This window comes from Nomascus leucogenys, chromosome 1a (genome assembly GCF_006542625.1).
Source record: "Nomascus leucogenys isolate Asia chromosome 1a, Asia_NLE_v1, whole genome shotgun sequence".
Lineage (NCBI taxonomy): Eukaryota > Metazoa > Chordata > Mammalia > Primates > Hylobatidae > Nomascus > Nomascus leucogenys.
In genome coordinates this window covers 37,106,766-37,123,493 of record NC_044381.1, presented here as the reverse complement: position 1 = coordinate 37,123,493, position 16,728 = coordinate 37,106,766, and the positions used below count along the sequence as shown (strand labels likewise).

Below are 16,728 nucleotides of genomic sequence, written 5' to 3'. Positions count from 1 at the left end.
CGTTTCCAGTTTGGGGGACAATTATAAATAACGCTGTTATATACATGCACACGTTTCTGTGTGGACATGAATGTCATCATTTCTCTTAGGCAATAACGTAGGAAAGGATTGCTGGGTTATATAAGTGTATGCTTTACTTTGTAAGAAATTGTCAAACTGGCTGGGGCGGTGGCTCACATCTGTAATCCCAGCATTTTGGAAGGCCAAGGTGGGTGGATCACCTGAGGTCAGGAGTTCAAGGCCAGCCTGACCAATATGGTGAAACCCCCGTCTCTACTAAAAATACAAAAAAATTAGCTGGGCGTGGTGGTGTGCACCTGTAGTCCCAGCAACTCGGGAGGCTGAGACAGGAGAATTGCTTGAACCTGGGTGGCAGAGGTTGCAGTGAGCCGAGATCGGGCCACTGCACTCCAGCCTGAGCCACAGAGCTGGACTCTGTCTCAAAAAAAAAAAAAAAAAGAAAAGAAAAGAAAAGAAATTGTCAAACTATTTTTCAAGGTACTGTTTTGCATGCCCACCAGAAATGTATGAGAGTTCTAAATGCTCTGCATTCTCATCAACACTTCATATTGTCAGTTTTTTAAAAAATTAAGCTGCTCTAATGGATGTGTAGTGATACTTCATTGTGAATTTAATTTGCATTTCTCTAATGACTAATGCTGTTGAGCATCTTTTCGTGTGTTTTTTTGCTATCTTCATTTTTACTTTAGTGACGTATGTGTTCAGGTGTTTTGCACATTTTAAATTGGGATCTTTGTTTTATTATTGAGTTTTGAGTATTGTTTATATATGACTACCAACTTTACCACGTGTGTTATGAAAATATCTTCTCACAATCTGTGGCTTTTCATTTTTTAACAGCTTTTGGAAGAGCAGACATTTTAAATTTTGATGAGATCCAATTTGCCAATTTCTTCTTTTTTTCTTTTTGAGACAGGTTCTCACTCTGTCGCACCATCACAGCTCACTGCAGCCTCTCAGGTAGCTGGGACTACAGGCACGTGCGACTATGCCCAGCTTTTGCCCAGCTTTTGCGTGTGTGTGTGCATGTGTGTGTGTGTGTGTGTGTGTAGACGGAGTCTCACTATGTTGCCCAGGCTGGTCTCGAACTCCTGAGCTCAGGTGACCCATCTGCCTTGGTCTCCCAAAGTGCTGAAATTACAGACGTGAGCCACCGTGCCCAGCCAATTTTTTCTTCTATGGTTCTAAAAAGTCTTTGCCTAACCCAAGGCCACAAAGATTTACTCCTGTGTATTTTTTAGAAGTTTTACAGTATTAGCCTTTTCATTTAGGACCTAAATTATTTATTTTGAGTTAATTTCTTGTATATAGCATGAAGTTCGTTATTTGCATATGAATGACCAGTTTTACTATCACTGTTCGTTGAACTTTCCTCATTGAATTTCCTTAACATCTTTGTTGAAAATCAGTTTACTAGGCCAGAGGTGGCTCACACCTGTAATCCCAGCACTTTGGGAGGCTGAGGTGGGTGGATCACTTGAGGTCAGGAGTTTGAGACCAGCCTAGCCAACATGGCAAAACTCTGTCTCTACTAAAAGTACAAAAAAATTAGCCAGGCATGGTGGCACATGCCTGTAATCCCAGCCACTCGGGAGGCTGAGGCACAAGAATCACTTGAACCCAGGAGGCAGAGGTTACAGTGAGCCAAGATTGTGCCACTGCACTCCAGCCTGGGCAACAGAGCAAGACCCTGTTAAAAAAAAATCGGTTTACCATATATGGGTTTATTTCTGGATTACATATTCTGTTCCATTGATCTATATGATTGTTCTTTTGATAATATTACACTATTTTGACTAATATAGCTTTGTAGTAAATCTTGAAATCAGCCTTATTGCACTGGCTAGGACCTCCACTGTGATAATGAATGGGAGTGCTGAACATGGGCATTCTTGCCCTGTTCCCAGTCTTAGGGAGACAGCACTCACTCTTTAGCTGTGAGTAATGATGTTAACCGTGGGTTTTTTCACAGATGGTCTTTATCAGGTTAAGGACTTCTCATTTTATTCTAATATTCTGAGAGTTTTTATCATAAATATATTTTTTATTTTGTCAGCTTTTTTTCACCTATTGATATGATTGTGTGGTTTAATTTCCTTTAATCTGTGGATGTAGTAAGTTATATTGATTGACTTAATGAATATTGAACCATACTTGTATTCCTGGAATAAACTTTAACTGATTATTATGTCTTTTTCACTAATTGTTGGATTTTATTTGCTAATGTTTTGTTAAGAATTTTTGCATTTATGTTCATGAGGGATATGGTCTGTACTTTTCATGTAGTGTCTTTGTATAGTTTTTGTATCAGCATAATTCTTGCCTCATAAAATGAGTGAAGAAATATTCTCTTCCCTCTGTTTTCTGGAAGAGTCTGTAAGAGTAGTATTGATTCTTCTATAAATGGTAGAATTTGCCAGTAAAGCAATCTGGGCTTCATGTTTTCTTTGTGTGAAGATTTTTAACTGTAAATTCAAATTCCCTAATAGCTGTAGGGATATTTGAGGGTTATTTATTTCTTCTTGAATAAGCTTTGACATTTGTGTCTTTCAATAAATTTATCTATTTCATCTAAGCTACAAACTTATTGGCATAACTGTTTTATCATGTTCTCTTTTTAATGTCTGTAGGATCTGTATTGATGGCCCCTCTTTCAATCACATTATGGTAATTTGTGCCTTCTTTTTTTTTCTGTCTTTCTAGGAGTTTATCAATTTTATTGATGGTTTGAAAGAACTAGTTTTAGTTTCATGATTCTTTTCTCTGCTGTTTTTAAACTTCATTATTGATATGTTTCATCATTTCAGAATTGATTTCTGCTCTCACCTTTATTTCCTTTCTTCTGCTTTTGATATAAATTTCTCTCTTTTTGTTCTCAAAGTAGGAGAATAGAGGATTGATTTGCCACTTTTCTTCTAACAGAAACATATAATGCTATAAATTTTCCTCATACTTTTACTGCATCCAGCAAAATTTTACATTTGTATCTTCATTTATTTAAAAATATTTTTTCTAATTCTGGGGGTAGTCTTTGTCTTTGACCCTTGGTTATTTAGAAGTATCTTGTTGAATTTGCATGGAGATTGTCCACATATCTTTCTGTTAGTGATACCTAATTTAATTTTGTTCTGTCCACAGAATATACTTTTTATAATATGAGTTATTTTAAGTTGTTTGAATATTGTTTTAAGTCCAAGAATATATTTTATTTTGGTGAACATCTCATGTGCTCTTGAAAATAATGTATATTCTGCTGTCTTTGGAGTGGAGTGTTCTGTCAATATCATTAGGTCACTTTGGTTGATAGTGTTTAGCTCTTTTATATTCTTTTTTTTTTTTTTCAGATAGAGTCACTCTGTTGTTTAGACTGGAGTTCAGTGGCATGATTTTGGCTCACTGCAACCTCCACCGCCTGGGTTCAAGCAATTCTCCTGCCTCAGCCTCCTGAGTAGCTGGGATTACAGGCATGAACCACCACATCCGACTGAGTTTTTGTATTTTTTTAATAGAGGGAGGGTTTCACCACATTGGCCAGACTGATCTCAAACTCCCGAGCTCAGGTGATCTGCCCACCTCGGCCTCCCAGAGTGCTGGGATTACAGGTGTGAGCCACCACACCTGGCCAGCTCTTTTATATTCTTACTGATTTCTTTTTTTTTGGTCTACTGGTTCTATCTATTGACAAGAAAGGAGTTTTGAAATGTCCAATGATAATTGTGAAATTGTGAATAAGTTTTTTCAGCTATCAGATTTTGTGTGTTTGGAAGCTCTGATGTTTGGTGCACCTATGCTTAGGATTGTTTTATCTTTCTGATGAATTAGCTCCTTAATCATTATGTAATGTCTCTCTTTATCTCCGATAAGATTCCTTGTTCTGATATTTATATAGTCATAGTGTTTGCATGGTACATCTTTTTTCTTTTTACTTTTAACCTATGCATTCATATTTAAAGTGGGTTTCTTGAAGGTAGTATATAAGTAAGTCTTGCTTTTTTATCCACTCTGCCAACCCCTAATGTTTTATAGGGCTATTTCAGTTATTTACAGTTAATGTAATTATTGATATGATTGGCTTTAAATCTACCATTTTGCTGGATGTTTTCTATTTTCTCTGCTCTTTTTTTTCTCCTGTTTCCTGTCTAATTTTTGTTTAACTTCTGCTTGCTTAGGTATTGTCTTATTACATTTTATCTTTACTACGGGCATATTATTATACCTTTTTAAAAAATTTTAGTGGTTGCCATATGGTTTACAATATCCCTCTTTATCATAGTCAGCTTTCAAATGACACTATACTGCCTCATGTATAGTGTAAGAACCTTCCATTGGTTCTATTCTTCGTACTATTTTTGTACATTTTACTTTTACATATATTATGTACCCCACATGAGGGAATTTTTTTAGATGATGGGAATGTCTGTATCTTGATTGTGGTATGATTACATAGATGTGTATATTTTTTAAAACTCAAGAAATGCTACATATAAAATGAGTTAATTTTATTTTAGGTAAACTATCCCTAAAGGAAGATTTTGGTATTTAGTCTTGTGCCAATAACAATGTTTTGGTCAACAATGGACTGCATAATCATTTGTCCTGTAAGATTATAATACTGTATTTTTCTATACCTTATCTATGCTCAGATATGTTTAGACATACAGTACTTACCATTGTGTTAAAATTGCCTACAGTATTCAGTATAGTAGCATGCTGTACAGGTGTGTAGCCTGGGAGCAATAGGTTATACCATATAGCCTAGGTGTGTACTAGACTATACCATCTAGGTTTGCAAGTCCACTCAATAAATGTTTGCACAATAACTAAATTGCCTAACAACGCATTTCTCAGAATGTATCCCCATTGTTAAGTGACACATGACTATACACACAAACACATACACACACACACACATCTGTGAAAAGAATAAGAATATAGACCTAGTATATGGCTTTTGTAGGTTATAGTATTAATTAAATGCTGTTGGTCCTGGTGATAATAATTTGAAAAGAGTTAATGTTTAGTAATGGAAGGTACATAGTGCATACAGTCGTACATTGCCTAACGACAGGGATATGTTCTGAGAAATGCACTGTTAGGCAATTTCATTGCTGTGCAAACATTATAGAGTGGACTCACAAACCTAGACAGTAGAACCTCCCACACAACTGAGCTATGTGGTATAGCCTGTTGCTCCCAAGCTTCAACCCTGTGCAGCATGTTACTGTACTGAATGCTATAGGCAACCATTAACACAATGGTAAGTATTTGTGTATCTAAACATAGAAAAGATACAGTAAAAATATGGTATATAAAACAAAAAATGGCATACCTATATAGGTCACTTGCCATGAATGGAGCTGGCAGGACTGGAAGTTGCTCTGGATGAGTCAGTGAGTGAATGGTGAATGAATGTGAAGGCCTAGGACATTACTGTACACTACTGTAGACTTATAAACACTGTACACTTAGGCGACACTAAATGTATTAAAAGTTTTCATTTCTTTTACTTTTTATTTATTTTTATTTTTTTGACGCAAGTCTCATTCTGTCACCCAGGCTGGAGTGCATAATGTGATCTTGGCTCATTGCAGCCTTGACCTCCTGGGCTCAATGATCCTCCCACAACAGCCTCCTGAGTAGCTGGGACTATAGACATATGCTGCCACATCCAGCTAATTTTTCTATTTTTTGTAGAGATGGGGTTTCACCATGTTGCCCAGGCTGGTCTCGAACTCCTGGGCTCAAGTGATTCTGCCCACCTTGGCCTCCCAAAGCGTTAGGACTGCAGGTGTGAGCCACTGCATCTGGCGTCTTTTACTTTTTAAACTTTTTAAATTAAAAACTGAGACAAAAACACACACATTAGCCTCAGCCTGTACAAGGCCAGGATTATCAAGATATTACTAGACTATAGGAATTTTTCAGCTCCATTATAATTTTATAGAACCTGTTTTATATATGCAGTCCATTGTTGACTAAAATACTGTTAAGTGGCACATGACGATGTAGATTTTTGTTTGCTATTTAAACCTTGCTGTAACTTCAATATTATGTTTATAATGAATAGCAAGACAAACAGGCTGATATTTTGTTTTCTTTTTAAGATGGATGAATGATGGAATTGATAGAATTGTGTATCATTCTTCTTTTGTGTTTTTTAAGCCAGAGAAAGAAAATGGCTATTTGTCTAGAATTCTCTGCTGTCCAGTATGGTAGCCAGTGGCCACATTTAATTTAAGGTAAAATTTTAGTTCCTTAGTCATCCTGGCCATATTTTAAGTGCTCAGAGCCATATGCGGACATTGTGGTCACTGCAATAATATGAAACATCACAGAAAGTTCTATTGAACATCACTGCTGAAGGAAAAATAACAAATTGCCCATGGTTTGCCTTCCTCTTTCCTTTAATAAAAGGACAAGCCGTTTTTTCCAGGCTACTTATTCTCTGAATGTATCTTCTAGTATGTATCTATACATTCTCTGAATGTATCCCCTGAATTTGTCTTTTTTTTTTCTCTGCAAAACTACAGCTAGATGTAATCATTAGTCCAAAGGAAATGATTCTTTTCTCCTTTTATTCATATGGCATTATGACTCTGCTTCTTTTTCTTCCATCTCTCTGGTCCCTTTTTCTTAGCCTTTTATAGATTCGTCTTCCTCTATCCATTTCTTGAATGATAGCCTTCTGCAGAGGTCCATCTGTAACCTTGTTTTTTACTCCCTGGATGTCAAATACCCCGTATAAGTCAAAGACCAACAAATCTATGACCAGCTTAGACTTCTAATCTAATTTCCTAGTGAATATATCTACATGGCTCTTCTATAGGCATTCCAACTTCTCCGTGTCCAAAATGAATCGGCCTCTTCCTCTCTTGCAAACCTGCCTTTATCCCACCTCAGTGTGGGTCATTACTCTCTACCTTACTTCTAAGCTAGAAACATTGGAGCCTGCCTCTTCATCCAAACCAATTAACCAATTTCTGCTGATTCCACCTCCTAATTACCTCTCAAACTGATTATTTTGTTTATTCCTAAGGCCCTGTATTGTGGTCCTCCACATTTCCAAGTATTCTGACAACTTGTTAATCTTTCTCCTTCCCATTTATCTTCTCCACTGCTGAATAGTGATCTTTCTAATATACAGAGCTGATCATTTTGTTCCCCTATGTAAAATATCCCTAAGGCCCCACGTTACTTTTGGCAAAAATGCAAACATGAGCATAATATAGTAGTCTCAGGGTCTGCCCCTCCCTGGCCCTCTCAGCCCTCAGCTTGGAGTCTTTGTTCAGTCACCAGCCACCTAACTGTCTGGAATTTTTGGAACACACCATGTGCTTCTCTCTCACCTCTGTGCACTTGCACATCCTGTTCCCTTCCTTGGGCTGATACCACTCCCAGCCCCACAGCCCACCCTCTTCCTCCTTGTTGAGTGATTCCATCTTGCTCTTCGGGACTCCATTCAGGCTTCCTCGCCTGAATCTGGGAACATTCCCTGATATCTTCCCTCTTGAGGCTGGTGTTGTGCCTTCTGACTTTCCCCTGCATTCTTACAGTATTTGTGCTTTTCTCTACCATGGCAGTTGTTTCCCCATATTTGCACAGAAAGTATGCAGTAATAATTTATAAAGTAACAAGTTGCAGCTCTGAAAATCTATTTGAATTCACAGACTAATGAGCCATATTATAGTAACCTTCTACTGTGTTCTTATAGGCAAAGATGCTGGAAGGAGATCTGGTTTCAAAGATGCTGCGAGCTGTTCTGCAGTCTCATAAGAATGGAATAGCATTACACCGGCTCCAAGGAGAGTACAGATCCTTGACTGGAGACTGGATCCCCTTCAAACAGCTAGGTTTCCCTACACTAGAAGCCTATCTGAGAAGCGTGCCAGCAGTGGTCAGGATAGAGACTAGTAGATCTGGAGAGGTAAGAAGGTAATTGTGCGTGTCAGAAGAATCAAAGCAATTCATAATTGCCTGTCTGGCACTTCCAATCTCCTACCTGTGATAGAAGTCTAAGTGAAAGTACTAGCTTAGTTGTTTGGGATTGATAGTGACAGAGAAAACAGCATTTAAAGCACGGCCTACATTCTTATGTCTTTTTCTTATTCCTCAAATTCTTTTCATTGTAAAAATAAGATTTTAACCACACAAAATTAAAAATATTTACCCAGTGTCAACATCTAAACAAAATAGTTATACTGGAGGCCTTCAGTGCATAAATATCACGCCTGCCCATTACAAACCTGTTACAAATGTTTTTGCCAAAGTCACTAATGACCTCGTGATCACCAAATCTAATAGACAGTTTTAAATTCTCATCAAGTCAATTCCTGCTATTTGGACATAGTCAGTCTGGAGCTGATCCTTCATCACTTTTCATAACTACCGGGGCCTCCTTGCTGTTCTCTCTTCTCTTCTGTTCTTTTCCTCTCCTTCACACCAATATGATCATATCATTATACTGTTTTAAATCCTTCTGCCTCTCTGGAAGAAAACAGTTTATAGATAGTATGGGCCATTTAGTAGTAACCGGTTGATCTGTCATTGCTCTTCCACTGTGACCTAGCAGCTTCACTTCTTGGTACCTACCCACTGTACAGCATAATAAATGTGGACAGACCACCACCCAAAAGAGGAACAAAAACACCCACACCCCCTCGTACACTATAGTTTCCTGGGTATATTTCTACATGTGTAAATACATAGATCAGGTCTGGAGTTTTCTCACCAAAACCTGACATAATGGTTTTTCTATATGGGGGGATGAGGAGGCAGTGATGGAGGAGGACAAGGGAACCAGGAGCAAGAAAGTAGTCAAAGGGGAAGTTCACCTTATAGTTAATAATTTTCCTAAGGAGAAGATACAAATTAATTAAATATTATATGAATAATAAAATATGCTTTGGCATCCCTGATTGTTCCAGACAGACTTAAGCACTCCTTTCTGTCTACTTGCACCTTGTAATACATCCGTTATCACACTTGACACAATGTTTTCTGTTTAATTTCTTGCTTCTCTCTTTTTCCTGCATAAGTTTCTTAAGGATGAAGGGCTTAATAAATCTGTGTTGAATGCATGAATGAATGAATAGCTGAATGAATTAATAAATTAATGCTTTATAGAGTTACTATACTGTAATTTACTCAACTCTTTGTTCCCCTGTTTTGGACATTTTAAATGTTTCCAGGTTTTGACTATTAAAATACCCCCATTGCATATACTTGGGTAGGTAACATTTGTTTTTTTGAATTATATTCTTGTAATATAGTCTCAGAAATAGAAATACTGGGCCAAAGAGTAGGAACATATTTTAGCTTGTGATATAAAGCTTCATTGTTTTCCTGTTTTTGATTTCAAATTAGAGTCAAAGACTTGAAAACTACACAGGTCTGTAGAGATCATCTTGTCCCAGTAGTCTCTATCTTCAAATATTTTTTCAATGTCATATCATACCAGTTTTTTCTTTAAAGATACAGAGCTGAGCTGCAGTGTTTTGAGAGATGTGGAAGCTCCGGAGACCCTGCTTGCCCTGCCTTGCTCTCATGCCCCTGCCAGTGGCAGCCCCTTGAGGCCTCTCCATGGAACTCTATGGCTCCCATGAACACAGTTTGAAAACACCAGCTCTAAACCACCCCTGTTTCACAGCTAGGAATACTTGGATTTGCCCAGAGTCACCCAGCAGATCCACCACAGAGGCAAGAGAAGGATTTAGTAGTCTTGTATTCAACATAGTAGTTATGAGTACATACTTTGGACTCAAAGAGCCTCGCCATGTGACTTGGAAGGTTGCTTAACTTTCCCGAGCGTCTGCATTCCCACGTGTAAAGTGAATGAAATGTACCTCACAGATTATATGATATTATATATCAGATCATAGGTTGGTTTTTGTTCATTTGGTAATCTCATAGTATCTAGTACACTGTAGATGCTTAATACCTATTTAAAAATTAATGGAATTTTCAGTTTGGGAAAGATAATTCAGTGTACTAGACTATGCTCGATTCCTCTTGCAGAAAATATAATTTTATTCTAGCATTATCAAGGAGCGAGACACATGAATATTTGCATACCACTTGACTTAGGATATGTAGGCTCACTAAGATCCACTTTTAAGAACTGGACCCTAGGCAACATGGAATCTGAGAAATGTTTCTCTTCTCACCCTGCCTCTAATGAATAGATTACCTGCTATGCCATGGCCTGCACAGAAACTGCAAGAATTGCTCAGCTTGTGGCTCGTCAAAGGAGTTCTAAAAGGAAAACCGGGCGTCAAGTTAATTGTCAGATGAGAGTGAAGAAAACCATGCCATTTTTTCTAGAAGGTAGGAGCTTTTTACATGCTAAAATTTTTAGGGCTGTCTACGAATACATTGTCATAGGGAATTATGGAAATATTGTTTGTATTATGATAAATACTTGTATCTGTTAACATACATATGTCAGAGGAAAAATCCTGAAGCTAGCATTTCCATTTGAAATTCTTAAGTGAACATGATGAGCATGACTTACTAACTGAAGTAGTTACACAGTGGGAAATAACTCAGAACAGATTTTAATTGAGCTTGTTATGGTAATGTGTAATTTTATTTTTTTTAAGCTCATTTCAGGGAATGTCTTGTCCAGAATGTTGGATGCACCAAGAACCTATGATTTTATGTCTTATTTGACAAATTATATCTTCTGGTAGAAAACCTCTAGTTTCAGAAGTATATGAATTATGTAGTACAGAAAAATGTTATAGACAACTCAGCCTTTGTTTCCCGAACACTTAACTCAAGGAGCTTACAATCAGTTCTAAAACTACATTCCCATGAAGTGGTTCAATGATAATACAAAGCAGTAGATGACTAAATGCCACAGTGAGCATTTAGGACAAGGGAGCAGTCATTTTGAATGAAAATGGCAAAGGGGAGACTTGAGCCCAGACTGCAAACAATGGGTAGAATTTGGATTTATGGGGAAGAGATGGGAGGACCAAGATATAGTTGAGTGTGCTGTATTTGCAAGAACATGAGGTGGCTGCCACTGAAGTGTTCAGTTGGTGAGAAGCAGGAGTTACTGGTCAGTCTGATGGATGAAGAACCTTATCTGCCAAATACTCACCATTGTATTCTTTTCCTATTCACCAGCCCTCCGGTGGCAACCTCCTCGTGTTCTTACAAACTGTTCTGAGAGTAGACATCCACAGAAAACATCTGGTCAGAGGAGTGTCATAATGAAAGTGGGGTTTGGGGATGCTAATTGATTTCTTTATGTATGCCTAACTTCATAGGAAAACCAAAAGCAACCCTCAGACAACCAGGATTTGCTTCAAATTTTTCTGTTGGCAAAAAACCTAATCCAGCACCGTTAAGAGACAAAGGAAACTCTGCTGGAGTTAAGCCTGATGCTGAAATGTCTCCTTATATGCTACACACAACTCTTGGAAATGAAGCATTCAAAGACATTCCAGTGCAAAGGCACGTGACCATGTCCTCCAACAACAGGTATTTGGCCTTTGACTCACAAAAGTTTGGTGAATCTTGGGTAAAAAGAGTTACAAATGTATGTTCAGGTTAAGAAAGAAACACTTTCTATTTTATCTAATATAAGTTCACATATAGTAGAGACATGCATCATTACCAGTTAGGTACACTTTTCCTAGCTTCCTGAACATCATTCTCTAAATGCATCTCTAATTCTATATTTCCTCTGCATTGTTGTCAATCTCTCCTTGTAAAGTTCATTTAAAAGCTCTCACAAATTGTTTTGGGATACTATTTCGGTATAACATAACTTTTTCAGAAAACCTTTTTTTAACAATTAATTTTGTGGGTTTAAGTAAAATCTGATGGAGTTTCAGACACTCCACTGTGCTGCAAATATCATGCCCATAATTATGTAGTAGCATCAGACATCTATGCATCAAAATACCAGACTGGCAATAATAAGACAACTTATAAGTCTTTGTTTGGGTGCTGCCATTCTCTAGTCAGGTAAAATAAGTTGTTTCATCTTTTGGGTCTGTGGTTTGTTCATTTGTCCAATGAAAATGTTAAACTAGATGATCTCAAAGTTCCTTTCTGGTTCAAAACTATGGTTTTATAAGGTAGCTCAAAGGGTGGCAAACTACAATCTATGGGCCACATCAGGCCCACTGCCTGTTTTGGTAAATTAAGTTTTATTAGAACATGGCCATTTTGCTTTGTTTGCATATGCCTGTGGGTGCTTTTGCAAAATAGTGGCAGAAGTGAGTAGTTGTACAGAGACTAGATGGCCTACAAAGCCAAAAATCCAGTGGTGGACCCTTTACAGAAAAAGGTTGCTGACCCCTGATGTAGATGCATCAAGATCACATTCTTCTATCCTACTTGTGCCTTTTCAAAACAAATTTTGTTGTATTATATTCCTTTAAATCAGTGTTCAAAAATTCTGTTTTGTGAAAGATAATTTTCCCCCAGGAACTTTCCCCCAGATACTAGAATATTTATGGATAATTAATTTTTTAAAAAAGGTAGAACTGGTACTAATTTTTTATATTACAGAATTTTTAATAAAGTAACCCTAAATATTTTTATGATGGTATACATTTAATATTATTTATAATTATTATAATTATGATAAGATCTAGAAAATACACAGTTAAAACACAGATCTTGACCCAGAGCACTAGTTGAATCCAGTATATGACGGAGGTATCATTGTCTTCTCTGGTTGTGTGCCTACATTTCAGCAATACATTTTGAATGATTTTTTTGGATATGACCCTAAAAGGACGGGCAACAAAAGCAAAAATAGACAAATGGGATTACATCAAACTAAAAAGCTTCTGCACCACCAAGGAAACAGTCAACAGAGTGAAAAGACAAGCTATGGAATGGAAGAAAATATTTGCAAACCATATACTTGATAAGGGCTTAATATTCAAAATATAGGGAACTCAACTCAATAGCAAGAAAACAACCTTAATTTTAAAAACGAGCAAAGGACCTGAACAGACGTTTCTCAAAAGAAGACATACAAATGATCAACAAGTGTATGGAAAAATGCTCAACATCACGAATTATCAGGGAAGTGCAAATTAAAACCACAATGAGATACCACCTCACACCCAATTGTATGTAGTATGGCTACTAATCAAAACACAGAAAATAGCAAGTGCTGGTAAGGATGTGGAGAAAAGAGGAACCCCAATACACTGCTGGGGGAAATGTAGGTTAGTACAGCTATTACGGAAAACGGTATGGAGATTTCTCAAAAACTTAAAAAGAACTGTCAGCAATCCCACTACTAGGTATATATTCAAAGCCTATGAAATCAGTATATCAGTTGAAGAGATATCTGCACACCCATGTTCATTGCAGCAGCATTCACAATAGCCAAGGCATGGAATCAACTGAAGTGTCCGTTAATGAATGAATGGATAAAGAATATGCGTTGTATCTACTGAATGGAATACTTAACTCTTCAGCCTTTATAAAGGAGAAAATCCTGGCATTTGCAACAACATGGATGAACCTGGGAGACATTATGTTAAGTGAAATAAGCTGGGCACAGAAAGAAAAACCACATGATCTTATATGTGGAATCTAAAAAAGTCAAACTCATAGAAACAGTAAAATGTCAGTTACCAAAGCCAGGGAAGTGGGGTTAGGATGGGGGTTGTGGATGTACACAATTTCAGTTAGGAGAAATAGGTTCAATACATCTGTTGTATTTCATGGTGACTATGGTTAATGATATATTGTGTACTTGCAAATTGCTAAGAGTAGATTTTAAGTGTTCTTACCACAAAAAATAAGCATGTGAAGTAATGCATGTGTTAAGCAGCTTGATTTAGCCATTCCACAGTGTACACATATCAAAACATCACATCATGTTTTATACCATAAATATATACAATTTTTACTTGTCAACTAAAAGCCTGCAACTATAATATGGCCCAGCAGTTGCGCTCCTGGACATTTATCTCAGAGAAATGAAAACTTATGTTTACACAAAAAACTGTCCACAAGTGTTCACTGTAACTTTGTTTATATTAGCCAAAAAATAGAAACAACCCAGACATCCTTTGGTAAGTGAATGGTTCAACAAACTGTAGTACATTCATTATCACAGAGTGTGTCTCCACAGTAAAAAGGAGTAATGAACTATTGATACACACAGCAACTCTGATGGATCTCAAGGGAATCATGCTGAGTGAAAGAAGCCAATCTCAAAAAGCGACATACTGTGTGATTTTATTTATATAACATTCTTGAGATTGTAAAATTATAAAGATAGATAACAGATTAGTGGTTGCCAGAGGTTAAGGATTTGGGTGATTTGAGGGATGAGTATGGCTGTAAAGGGAGAGCAAGAGGAACCCTTGTAGCCATGGGATGGTTCTGTATGTTGATTGTACTTGTGGGCATGTGAATCTGTACATGTGGTAAATTGCACAGAACTACACACACACATCCGTATGCAACTGGAAATCTGAATAAGCTCTGAATTGAACCATTGCCAATATTCTGGTTTTGATATGTACTATGCAAGATTTTACTATTAGGGGAAACAGTGAAGGATACATGGGGCCTCTAAGTACACTTTTTGAAATTTCCCATGAATTTATAGGTATTTCAGAATAAAAAGTTTTCAAATTGACAGCAGGCCAGGCACCATGACTCATGCCTGTAATTCCAACACTTTAGGAGGCTGACACAGGAGGATCTCTTGAGCCCAGGAGTACAAGAACAGCCTAAGCAACATGGTGAGACCTCATCTCTACTAAAAAAAAAAATTACCTGGACATAGTGGTGTGCACCTGTAGTCTCAGCTGCTTGAGAGATTGAGGTGGGAAGGTCACTTGAGCCTGAGAGTTCCAGGGTACAGTGAGTTATAATCACACCACTGCACTCAAGCCTGGGTGACAGAGTAAGACCCTGTCTCTTAAAAAAAAAAAAAGCCACATATTTTAATTAAAGACTTCTTGAGGTGTTGTAAAACATTTTAATGAAGTCTTTTTTTAAGCACATAGTACAATTTGAAAGATACCTTTTAAGAGAAATCTAAATACTACCCAGTGGCAGATGTTATGGGTAACATTTCTAGTTATAAAATCAAAATATCAAAATGGAGCAATAGCAAAAACATCTATATCTACTTATGAAATATTAATGTAGTAAAAAGCAGTTAAACCTGTTATGAAGGACACTTAAACTTTTTGAGGTCACCAAACATCTTGAAAAGCTGATGAAAGCTGTAAATGATCTTCCCAGAAAAATTCACACATGTCCATTTACATATGCATACATAATCTCGTGCCAGTAGATTCATGAACCCCCAAAGCTCATTCTCAAGAGTTCCGGTTAAGAACTCATGCCTGCCTGTTAACAAATTGAAAAGTTCTAGAAAAATGGCATGGCTAGTTTCCTGTAGAATAAATTAGTAGAGATAAAATGTGTGGGTAAGAGGGTATATATACTAAGGCTCCTATTAAATTGTGCTCTAAACAGATGATAATAATTTGTTTTCTTCTAGAAGAATATGAGAGAGATTATTTTCTTGTATGCCTGCCAATATTGGGCATGTTTTTTGCTTTGCTACTTTGAAAAGTGAAAAAAATCTATTTATGTTTTAATTTTTATTTCCTTGATTTTGATTCTTAAGGAAGTTACATTTTTGTCATATATTTATTAGCCCATTATAGGTCTTATGTGAATTACATGTCTTTGTCCTTTGTGTAATTTTTCTATTGGCTCTTTTCCTTCTAACATATAAAAGTGGTTTATAAAATAAGTTGGCCCTTTGTAATATCTTGACAGTATTCCCTCAGTTTGTTTAATTATTGTATTTTTTATATACAAAAACTTTAAAATGCTGCATGCTTACAGCTATCAGTCTTTTACTATGTGACTTCTGCTTTTAGGTATTATGCTTAGAAAAGCATTTCCGCCCAATATTATGTAATATGTCTTCTGTTTTCTTTTGTAATTGTTGTGGCTTCATTTTTTACATTTTAGTCTTTAATTCATCCAGAATGTATTTTATGGTATAGTGTGAGAGTTGGAATCCTTTTTTATTGTTAGCCAGATGTCCTGTATCAGTCATTACACAATCCTTTCTTTCTCTGCTGGTTTGTAATTCTATCTTTACCAGTATTAAAGCCTTACGAACATGTGATTCAGTTCCTGGGCTTTCCATTCAGAATAATTGATTACCTTCCTATTCTGTGGTACCAAGCTATTCACATTATTATAACTTCATAATAAGTGCTAATAACCTTTACTCTCTATTTCCTCCTCTATCTCCTAATTTGGTTTATTAGTTCCATTGTGTGCTTTTATTATACCTACTGCCCTTGTCATAATACTTAGTAGACTTTGTTCTTAGATTTTGTCAATGCATTAATTATCTATTGCTGTGTAACAGATTACTACAAAGTTATTAGCTTACAACAAGACATATTTTCTTACCTCATAGTTTCTGTGGGTCAGGAAGGAAGACACGGTCAAGCTGGGTCCTCTGCTTCAGGATCTCTCATGAGGCTGCTGTCAAGGTGTCAGCCATGGCTGGGGTCTTCCGTGAAGGCTCAGTTAAAGACGAATCTGCTTTCAGTCCTACTCACATGGTTATTGGCACAATGCACTTCCTTCTGGGTTGTTCATTAGTCCCTAGGTGGCTATTGGCCAAAGGCCATCTTCAGTTTCTTGCCACATTATTCTTCCCAACATGGCCATTTGCTT

At 37.0% G+C, this 16,728-nt stretch overlaps 1 protein-coding gene across 3 annotated transcripts in view; it reads left to right on the top strand.

The window, feature by feature from the left end:
• Positions 1-16,728, top strand: part of TDRD7 (tudor domain containing 7) — an 86,705-nt gene that overhangs the window by 10,096 nt on the left and 59,881 nt on the right. For 2 of the 3 annotated variants that reach the window (XM_030797065.1, XM_003260537.4), the window contains exons 2-4: positions 7,733-7,945; positions 10,203-10,344; positions 11,295-11,508. In XM_030797065.1, coding sequence (XP_030652925.1) covers positions 7,739-7,945; positions 10,203-10,344; positions 11,295-11,508 — 563 coding nt within the window. In that variant the 5' untranslated portion in view covers positions 7,733-7,738. The remainder of the gene's footprint in view (positions 1-7,732; positions 7,946-10,202; positions 10,345-11,294; positions 11,509-16,728) is intronic. The other variant, XM_030797153.1, reaches the window with a different exon arrangement.